Below are 10105 nucleotides of genomic sequence, written 5' to 3'. Positions count from 1 at the left end.
CTTTGCGCAATTGCGTCATTTTCAGGGGCGGGCTCTGGTGATTCAGAAGGTGGTGTGGGCTCCTCGGGGTGGGTTTCTTCAACGGCATCAGCAACAGCGTCGTTGCTAGTTTGCTCAGTTGCATCATTTTCAGGGGCTGGCTCAGGCAGTTCGTCTGAATTCTCTGAAGGTGGTGGAGTCGGCTCACTTGCTTGAGCTTCTACTGGGAGTTCAGGAGCATCTGAGGTAGTAGGCGTTGGTGGGGTGACGATGGACTTTTTGCCACCTTTATCCTTTCCCTTTCCCTTGTCTTTTCTCTTATCCTTCTTGCTCTTTGAGGGCTTCTCTTGCTTATCAGGTTTTGGCGTCTCCTCATTCTGCTTCAGCGTTTCGTTGTCTTGCTCAGGGAGGTTTTCGGGTTCGGGGGGGTTTTCGAATTTAGTCTCCTTCTCAGACTTGGAGCTCTTCCCCTTTTTTAAATCTTTCTTCTTAGACTTCTTCTCATTCTTGTTCTTGGATTTTGGTGGACCCAGTGCAGGAGGAGCAGGAGGAGCAGTCCCATCGTCAAAGTGTACTGAATGTACAGACTTTGGGCTGGACGGTGCTTTTAAAGCTTTCGATTCTTGTTCAGCTGGAGCAGAAGGCTCTTCACTTTCAATTTCCAGCATGGAGGGGCTATCCTCCGGGGGTTCGATGGGCTGGGAGGATTCGCCCTCCTCGGCCTGCTCTACCGGTGGCTCAAGGTTTGCTTCCTCTATTTTTTCAATACCAGCTTGTTGTGGCTCTTCGATGGCTTCGGGGGGGTCGGCTTGGGCGTCTTCTTGAGCTGGTGGTGATGGAGAGGTGGAAGGCTCGACAGCCTCCGATGCGCCGCCATCGTCCTTTGTCGGGATGTCGGGATCTGGAGATGCACTGCTGGCGTCCTCCAACGGAAGTAAGACATCACTAGGAGGCTCCTGATCTCCAGGTTGTCCAGGTCGACTACCCTCCTCCTCAACCTTCAGATCTCCTTCCGGGTCCGGTTCTGCGTCCGCTTGTTCTTGTATGTTTTCTCCACCAATAGAGGCATCTGGAACGCTCTCCGTAGGCGGTGGTGACTCTTTGATCGGGGAGACTGCTTCGTCCCCGGAATTATCGCCGGTATCATGTTTATCTTCTCCATCTTGGTCTCCCTTACCAGACTCTTCTAAGTGGACGTATTAGTTTTGCAGTATACCAATTGACTCGCATACTGACCAACAACTTCGTGCTCTGATGGTGGAGCATCTCCATCGGGGTTTTCTATGCAAGCATCCAGAAGCTCCAAGTCGTCCGGTGTACGGGTAAACGTTACGGGTTCAGTGAGTTCCGTGGTCTGCACGGGTAACCATTGAGAGTAAATAACGGTTCTGCAAGGACTAAATGAAACGTGTTCCATACTGATGATTGTATCTCGTCAGGAGATACAGAGTCTGCACTGTCGAGCGAGATGAACTTCGAACTCTTCTTATTCTTTCTTCCCATGATCAGTGATAACGGGCTCTCGGCTCTGTGTGGGTGGGTAACCCAATGGGGGACAATAAATTCGTGTTACCCGACGTGGAATATGCTTGTAATGAGAAATGGAATTGAAAAGTGACGGGTCAACGGGTTATTAAGTCAGCAGCCAAAGGGCTGCCTATGAAAAAAGCCAAATGGCGAATTAAGTAGAACTGACGGTTCAATTGGTAAAGAGGGGGGGATGGCAAAGGAAAGAAAGTGACACTAGCGTTCCACGCCGACGAGAAGGGACACCCCCACGACTTACTGAATTAGAGGTCCAAGTGATCAGTATCGTGGCTCATTATCCATCAGGTCAATATGATGGAGTGGCGCCACGTCGCGTCCAAGTGGCCAGCAAGTGGCTCAGGCATTGATCCGATGTCGACGAGGGACGGCCATCTCTCGCACTCGCACTGTCTGGACGCTGCCCAATGCTGCAGGTGAGGACGCAACGGGATGGACTCGAGTCTTGCTGGCCGACATGCGCAAGATGCCTCTACTTGCAGCGTGCTAAGGACCTGTTGGTTGGGTACAACTGATGTCTTCCCTACTGGTTCCTGGATTTTGAAAGGGTGTCCTTGACTTCCCGTTCCCGCAGTCCACAATCTGCACTGATTTTGTGCATTGGGTGCAACGTGTTCGCCTTACTCTGTATACTATTTCCCGGCTGTATGTGCCACGCCGTGCGATCCACGTCGTGGCCAATGAAAACAATCTGCGTGGGAGTTGCGGGTGGAGCCGTGCGTCGCATCACGAAGAGCATACGGAGAAGTACAGTACGCATCCCTCCCAGATAATAAATAAGGTGGGGTGACGTTGGCAATGGGCTTGGGATTGGGAATGGGGATGGCGATGGGGAAGGATGGCGATGGATGGCAATCAAATTGGAATTGGAAGGGTAAAACACCGGAGACAACGTCGCTGAGTTGTCAACGTCTCCGCGTTCAGGGGTTGGCTTGCCGAGTTTGTCTGCTTTAGCGATAGGCCACCAAGCCCGCGTGAGGTGACTTGGTGCTTCACTCTACAGTATACCTAGGACTACTCGTAGCCTACCTGACTTTATAGTTGGTTAGTAAGTATTACTTCACACGATGATTGCACGTTGTATCCTGAAGCATGGGCGATTTCTTGATATCAGGATGAGCCTCAGCTTCTCAGGTCACTCATTACTCTCCAGTCCCCCAAGTTTGCCCATTTATCTAGATACTTGCTTTAGTCTTCTTGGCATTAATTGGTGAAAAGTGGCACGTGATGCAAATCCTGACTCAGATGGTTGAGTCCAGTGTGAAGTCGATCAAAAGACTCGTATTTGGTATTCGAAAATGTACAGCAGATCCTAAAACGCCGGCTAGAAAAGTGGACCAGGAATCTTAAAGGCACGACGTGGGAACCCAAACAACCAGAACCCCTAGTAATGCAGGTCCAAATATAGCGCATGGTGAGCGAGTCTTGACAGATGGAATGGCGAGCGGTGACCAAGTACAATGCTACGTCACATGGCCATTTCAGCCTGCAGCTTCCGTAGTTCTTCCTCTTCATCCTCCTCCTCAGCATGTACAGGTGCTTTGCCTTTAGGGGCTTTGACTGGGTTACGTTAGCCAGAGATCAACGAGTGTGATAAACTTCAGGGACTTACTCTCTCCATTGACACCAGCCGGTAATCTATGTATCTCATCTGAGACAGGAACAGCTCCCGTCTGCAGCATCTTATCATCAAGTTGCTCTTGCTCAAGCTCCGCTAACTCATCGTCCAACTCAGTCTCGTCGATAGGTTCGCCAATAGGTGCGCTTGTAATAGCAGTAGCAATCTCTTCACCTAGCGCATGTTGTTCTCGGAGTTTTTCCCTGCGCGCGTAATGTCAGCAACTTGAACCCGAGCATCATGAATTCTATAGACAGAACGTACATTGTCTCGTCGACCTTGTCAATATTAAGCTTGCCATGGATAGCTTGCATCGCTTCACCGGCTTTCTCCATGGCGAGAAGAGTCTCCCTGTTGATATTCGCCGCCTCGATCGAGTATATTTGTTGTTCGAGGGTCGCTACTTGAGCAGTTGTTTGTTCAAGGGTATGTTCGTGTTGCTTCTTGCGGCGCAAGGCTGCTTTTGCGGCTGTATCAAATAGTCAGCAAGACTTGGCTATAAAGCAGATGACAAAAAAAAACTTCCGCCAGCTGAGAAAACCAAGGACACAGTCCTAAGGCGTTCCGGGTAACCATACCGGTCTTGTTAGTGCTCACGTTCTTCCTGGCGATGCCGTCTTGCTCATCCATCTGATTTTGCAAATGTCGCTCCCTCTTCTGCAGCATCTCAAGCTGCGATCTTAATCCAAGGATGGCATTCTTAGGGGAATCTTTCTTCTTCTGGGCACTCTGCCCCCCAAACCAACCCCACACTCCAGACATTCTTGTATTGTGAATTACTGGCCCGATAGATTCGATGTAGACGGACCGCCGAGCCCTGTTGTATGGCCAAGAACAGTTCGGATAGTCTTGCTAATATGAAGAGTCGTTCGGATCAGCGCTTCGAGTTGAGTGATGCTATCAGAAGGTTGGAGATGTATGGTGGGGCTGTTCGGAATCCAGACGAAGAAAAGATCGTGGTGAATATCGCAAGAAGCAGTCGCTGAATGGTGGGTATGTTATTGAGCACAGCTGATACGGCAGTAGTATTGGAGGTAATATGAGGGTATTCGTGACGCGGACTGTTGATATCTATCTTTCGTTGCCTGCTGAGGTGGTGGTGGTGGATGATTGTCGTGCCTCCAGTGTCTCAATGACGCGCCACTAGAGACTAACATTAACCTTGATCGGGACTAGCGTGTATTTACGGTAAATGGTACAGTACTATAGCAAACCTTACAGATCCATGATTACATGAAGATAACGCCAGAAGAGGTTGGCACAATACCTTACTTAGGTACGTAAAGTGTCGTTAAATACCTCGTAACGCATCTCTCGTCGGCCCTCATCTGACATTAGTTGAATTGAGCCTCAAAGTCAAACCACGACCACGACCACGGCCATGGCTGGTGTTCAGAATGGCCCTGTCCCTACCACGTTGACTTTGCTTTCCGAGCTACCGAAGTTCGTACCAGGCACCAAGGTCCGCTTTCTTGGGTGGTGAGTTATTTGTTTTTCTTCTCTTCTCTTCTTTTCCCACTTCTCTTTACTTGAACTTTTATATATCTACCTGTTCTTGGCCTTTTTTCCTTATCCTGTCCTTCTACCCTTGGTTGAAGAATTGCCTTGTCCGCTTCCAGTGTGTTCCATAAACTTGTACAGCCAGAACCTTGTCATTGGATATTCCTGTCCTTTTGAGCTTTCTCTCTGCCCGATGGACTCAATCTTCGCCTGTGTCAAGGAGTAGTATCTTTGCAGGAGCTTTTCCGCTAAGTCTTCAAACCCATAGCATTACGAATTATTCGACAAAAACGGCTACCCTCACACTCGAGCACAACTATCCACCGGGACAGACCCTGAGAGCTCTTGTCAATATAGATCTTATATTGAACACCATAAAGTCACATGAGACTCGTACTGGGGAATGGGTCAACGTGATGGGTTATATTCAAGCGGAGTCCCAGCCAAAACACTCCGTGATTAATGAGTCGGGGGTCCCGGTTCAAGCCATTGTATTATGGTCTTCTAGCTCCCTTAATCTTCAGACTTACGAACGAAGCTTGGATCAACAGAAAACAAGTAAATGACCTAGGGCTCGAAACTCAGTTGGAGCAGTCACTTCGGGGTATTAGGGCACGAGGGCTACCTATGTTCTATCAAGCGTCCCGCGTCTTGATCCAAACCCGCATCACGGAAAGGAATGCTGAGTTGCTGAGCCTAGTAATGCCCTGCTAATTCAGCACTGCCATGAGAAGGATAGCCGCATCGGCGCAAAACGTTCTGACGGGAATTGGAGGCACCATCCCTATGGGAATCTTCGTCAGTCTATTGCTCAGTATTTGTTCTTCGTTATTGCTAATCTAGTTTAGTGGTGTATTGGCGTTGAAGTTGAATATTTGAAATCCGCACGCCGAGTCCTTGCTGCCATCAGGTTCTAGCCGTTGGTAATTTGTTTGCCGAATTATGCTTCAGTTCGAAGCTGCTGAACCTGTAGGTTTCCAACATGAGACTAGCGTCAACATGACTTCATCGAATAAGATATGATTATGCAGTCGGTTCTTGAAAAGTTCCAGTTTTGGTTGCCACAAAATCTTTCCATAGATTTCTCACATGTGTGCATATACCTACAAAAAGTGACATCTCAAGGGTAGCAGTAGATAATCAGTTCAGTGGTTGTATTCTGCCTTCATCACGTTGCACCTCTGTTACGAGGTCTAAGTGGGCCTTGGCCGTCATGGGTATCTATTGTCTTCCACTCACTAAGAACCCGGAACACTTCTTTACTTGGCTTGCCTGCTCGGTGTCGTTGTCTCGTATCGCTCGTACCAAGGTGATCTTCTCAGGCAATACAGAGACTGACTACTTCCAGTCGCGGTGCTGCTCTTAGGACTTCTTCTTCTCTTCTTTGAATTATGAGGAAGGATAACTTCCATGGACTGTCTCAAGTATGATGACGAGTTAAAGTAGTGTTTGCGAATTGTCTGATTTTCGGGGATTCGATGGAGACTACCAATGAGACTCGCTCTATTTCCAAAGAGTCTCTCATCTGATGTTGTTAACGGTAATCAAGATCAACTGGCAAGGCGAGTGGCGTTTATATTCAGCCACATTTCGCATCATGCACGAAGTATGTGTGGTATCGCCTCGCCAAATATTTGGCTAACCCCTAAAGTGGCGACGGTCAGCCTCGCGAAATGACATAAAGTGTCATGCATACAACGTCCGCGTGTCGTGAGGCTATCATACGGTGTGGGTACACACGGGGGGTTAGAATTTTCTACAGTACCTCAGCTGAAGGCATTATGATTCTATGTGGCGGTGGCTTATTAATAAACACCGCTTATATTCACAGTCTTGCAAGGAAGATTCTCAAGATAACTTCGTGGTGATTGAAGGGGGCCATACAGAACGCCGAACTAAATTTGAGCAGTATGAGAATCAGACCCAACACCAGACCAAATAAACCTCAACAAAATGCAGTAAGTTCAAACAGCCTCGCTATGCAGTTCTTTGGAAAGCCCACGAACTTCTTCGCCTTATCGAAAGAATCTCTCCGCTCCAGCCTTGAAACTTTAGAAAAGGGAAATAAAACAAAACTCTGAATGTCCCAAATGAGATGTAAAAGCATTGTTATTCACCGCCGCGAACTCTCTCCATATTTGCGCTCGTCTGAACGACGTCGCGATGAACCCTCACCCCGCTCGTCGGAATGCCGACGATGCCTTGAATGATCTGATTTCGAACCCCGAGATACAACAATGGGTTGGTGGAGAGGTCGTTTAAGTTGCTTATCAGACTCTTTTTTCGAACGCTGTGCTGCCTGTTTCTCCCAGACTTCCTTGCTTTTGTGGCAGATGTCGTCTATCTGCTCCTATCCATACCGTCAAAAGAATCCTTGTCTAGTAGATGTTCCGGTCTATGCTTCTTGCTTACATCTGTCAAGCACTCTCCAGGAGTGGTTATGAGGAAGCCGTCTTCGCCCTAGTGCTTAGATTAGCGCAGAAGCTGAGTATGAGGATGAGGATACAAACCGCTCGCGTGTATGGCCGGACCGTTGATTCTGGACCAAGATAGTACTGAATTTCTTGTGTTATGACCTTTTTGTTGATGTCAACATTCGTTATGAAGTACTGGTTTTTCTCAGCGGAACTCATTTGTACAAATATATGGGTAGAGTAAACCCTATAAAGGCATTAAAGAGGAATTAAAGATTATGAACAAGGATCTAATTTCGGTCCTGAGTAGATGCCGATACAGAGGCTTCAGATAGAAGGCTGTACTTGTTCTTATATCGAGGGGTGCTAAAAATGTGGCAAATCACTGGCTAGATGATGAAGTTGCAGCCGATTTCTAGATCCAGCTGCACTAAGCTGCTGTCTCATGCTAAGGACTCAGCAGGCTCCGCTAAGCCACGTATTTCAACGCATGTATGCGTACATTGCACCATCCGACTTTGATCTCGGCTTAGCGGTGTGAAGCACTGAAGCCTCACCAAGGCTGACAATTGATTGGTGTTCACTCCCTTGTTAAGCGGGCAACCCTCTTGGGGTAACCAATACTTGCTTCTACCATAACTACAACATTTATGCGGTTCGTATCAACATTAGTTGCTCTGTGTGGAACGTAAAGGAGATTGCTGTTACGTCAAATGATGCTTTCGTTACGACGGAAAAATCCCGAAATTATCTTCCACAGGAGTCGGGCAACAGCCCGATGGAAGCAATATCAGAGTGTCTCAATGGAACCCCAATCAACTTGGAGATAGGACATCAAATTCCATTGACTCGGGAACATGCAATAAACATGCATTCCAACCCTGCTGCACTTAAAACGGGGATCGGGGAATATGAAGGTAGAGCTACAGTCTTATAGAACGTCTGGCACTTCCACTAGACTCTATTCCAACCCAACATAGGATCGACATGCGTATTCGCATATTGTCTCTCGATGTTCGATCAGCATCGCAAACCAAGCGATATCAAGCACTACAGAATCGACTCTGAATACAAAGCCCTCCATAGCCAAGTGGCGAAAAGCAACATTGCCATTCATTCTCTCTCGCCCTACTTTGCCGCTGATCTGGTCACATCGTCTTATTCACACCATGTAAGCGTCCCTCTCATTCTTCGGGAGACCCCCGTCGAAAACTTTGTTTCCGTACCCTAAAACTGAGGACAATTTTTCGATAGAGACAGACTGGAGAGCGAAAAATTTGCTGCTTGGTTGTCAGGATGACCTTTGGGGGGCACCTAAGATGGGGGTTTCCAAAGCCTTGAGAATCAGAGAAGTGATCATAGGACAGAAGGTACGCCCTCAACTTCGGAGCTCGGAAAGCTCATACTCTCACATATGAGCCTCGATTAGAGCCTGAGGTAGTCCTCAGGGAAGAAAATGGAGTAAAAGGCATGTTGCTTCTTCCAATCGACATGTCCACATCCCGCGGCATACTCGGCTTTCCTCGCGGACTACCTTTCTCTTCTTGAGAAACACTCTTTTACGAAACGAGGATTTCACTTATGCTAAGCATTCCGGCGTGGGGTATGCGCGTCGGCGGGAACTTTTCATGTCACGTCCATGGGGCACGTGAGACATTTCTTTTCCCATGCGGCTGGCGAGGCTGAAGCTATATAACCTTACGACAAGTCGCCGGGAAAGAAGCCACAAGACAAGACTCGTCCGTGGGGGATGAGATAATGCTCAGGTCCCGGCGCTCAGCCTTTCGTTGAGGTGAAGTACGACAGGAACCGGGCGAAATTTTGCGTCCCCGTAACCATACCACCGGATCATCCGGAGCCTCTCAAAATCAGACCTCCGGTACGGAAAGATAAGCAGAAATACCTCAGTCATTCAGTTGAGTTGCTTTGATATGTGGAGCATTTGACTTACCGGTTGGGAAGAGGGAAAATGTCATTCAGGGCGAACAAATTTACAAATATCCGCCGCCTGAAAAGAGTTCCGATATCAGAAATCTCAACCGGCATCACTTCTCCCCGAAGTGGGGTCTCTCAAAAACTGTAATAATGTTCTGCCGGTGCCTTAGATTTCGAAAGAAGTGAAATACCACTCGAATCGAGTTCGACTGACGTCGACATCTTTCCCGTTGTACCTGAAAGGCCATAGCTGCCACTCGCCCTATGATTCTGACCTCGGAGTTGCTGCCTCTGAATGTGCTGTGGGCGTCTTTCGAAGTATAATACTTCTTCATAAGGCGGCTCACGTCAGATCCTAGATTGAGCTCCGACTTTTGCGCAACCCAGATAGTGCAATAGGAAATAGCCAAGCAATTGAGAATATGAGAGCGTGGACCTGGGCAATTTTATGCAGGGCGAAAGAAGGAGAGTAAAATGCTACTTCACATTCGAATCATTTCTAGTGACTCTTCGTATACTATGCCAGAGCTGGGAGATGCGCAGGCTTCCACGCACACCCCTGGCATGTCCCAAGCATGCTCAAAGCGGGATTTGGGCCAATGCATCATAATGAATATGACCAGGCAGGGAAGAGACATTGAATCTTGCTCACTCCCAGAGCTACTTGTCGCTCTCCGGAGTCTTGTGACTGGAATTCAACAGTTTAAATGGCCACAGGATGATACATCATACACATGAGCCTGCACGCACCGTACATAAGCGCCACCATGAGAAACAGCCGTACGCTACAGGTGAATACATGAAAAGTGTACCTACTTGCAATATATACTATAGATACTAGGAGTTCCTGCTGGTCCGATCGAAAGCAATTCATTCAAACCGCACTTGCAGCAATGCCATCAAACTCCAGGGCTACATCACGCCATGACACGACAGGACAGGACTGAGTCCCATGAACTTAACGAGTTGTATTCCAAGTAGGCACTATATGTCGATTCATTACCGAGTGGTGATATATATCTACTGGCCAGCCAATGCAGTCAGCCCTGGATAATACAACGCGTGATTGTATTTGCTAATGTATCAAATAACAACGGTACACCAAGCAATTCGC

At 48.0% G+C, this 10105-nt stretch overlaps 3 protein-coding genes across 3 annotated transcripts; 1 reads left to right on the top strand and 2 right to left on the bottom strand.

Moving 5' to 3' along the window:
* Nucleotides 1-2992: 2992 nt before the first annotated feature.
* On the bottom strand, nt 2993-3904 carry SNF7 (Vacuolar-sorting protein; the record flags this gene model as incomplete). The annotated part of the gene is made up of 4 exons (XM_031153945.1): nt 2993-3084; nt 3137-3345; nt 3407-3611; nt 3721-3904. The coding sequence occupies 4 exons, from the start codon at nt 3902-3904 to the stop codon at nt 2993-2995; spliced, it is 690 nt and encodes a 229-aa protein (XP_031001048.1).
* Nucleotides 3905-4523: 619 nt separating this feature from the next.
* On the top strand, nt 4524-5208 carry LHYA1_G009040 (uncharacterized protein; the record flags this gene model as incomplete). The annotated part of the gene is made up of 2 exons (XM_031153944.1): nt 4524-4621; nt 4863-5208. 2 exons carry the CDS (start codon nt 4524-4526, stop codon nt 5206-5208), a joined length of 444 nt encoding a protein of 147 aa, XP_031001049.1.
* Nucleotides 5209-6755: 1547 nt separating this feature from the next.
* Nucleotides 6756-7275, bottom strand: LHYA1_G009039 (uncharacterized protein; the record flags this gene model as incomplete). Its single annotated transcript, XM_031153943.1, has 3 exons — nt 6756-6992; nt 7055-7102; nt 7153-7275. The coding sequence occupies 3 exons, from the start codon at nt 7273-7275 to the stop codon at nt 6756-6758; spliced, it is 408 nt and encodes a 135-aa protein (XP_031001046.1).
* Between the last annotated feature and the right edge of the window lie 2830 nt (nt 7276-10105).

The sequence above is a fragment of the Lachnellula hyalina genome (assembly GCF_007821495.1).
Source record: "Lachnellula hyalina strain CBS 185.66 chromosome Unknown contig00301, whole genome shotgun sequence".
NCBI lineage: Eukaryota > Fungi > Ascomycota > Leotiomycetes > Helotiales > Lachnaceae > Lachnellula > Lachnellula hyalina.
This window is presented reverse-complemented; position numbering and strand designations above follow the sequence as displayed.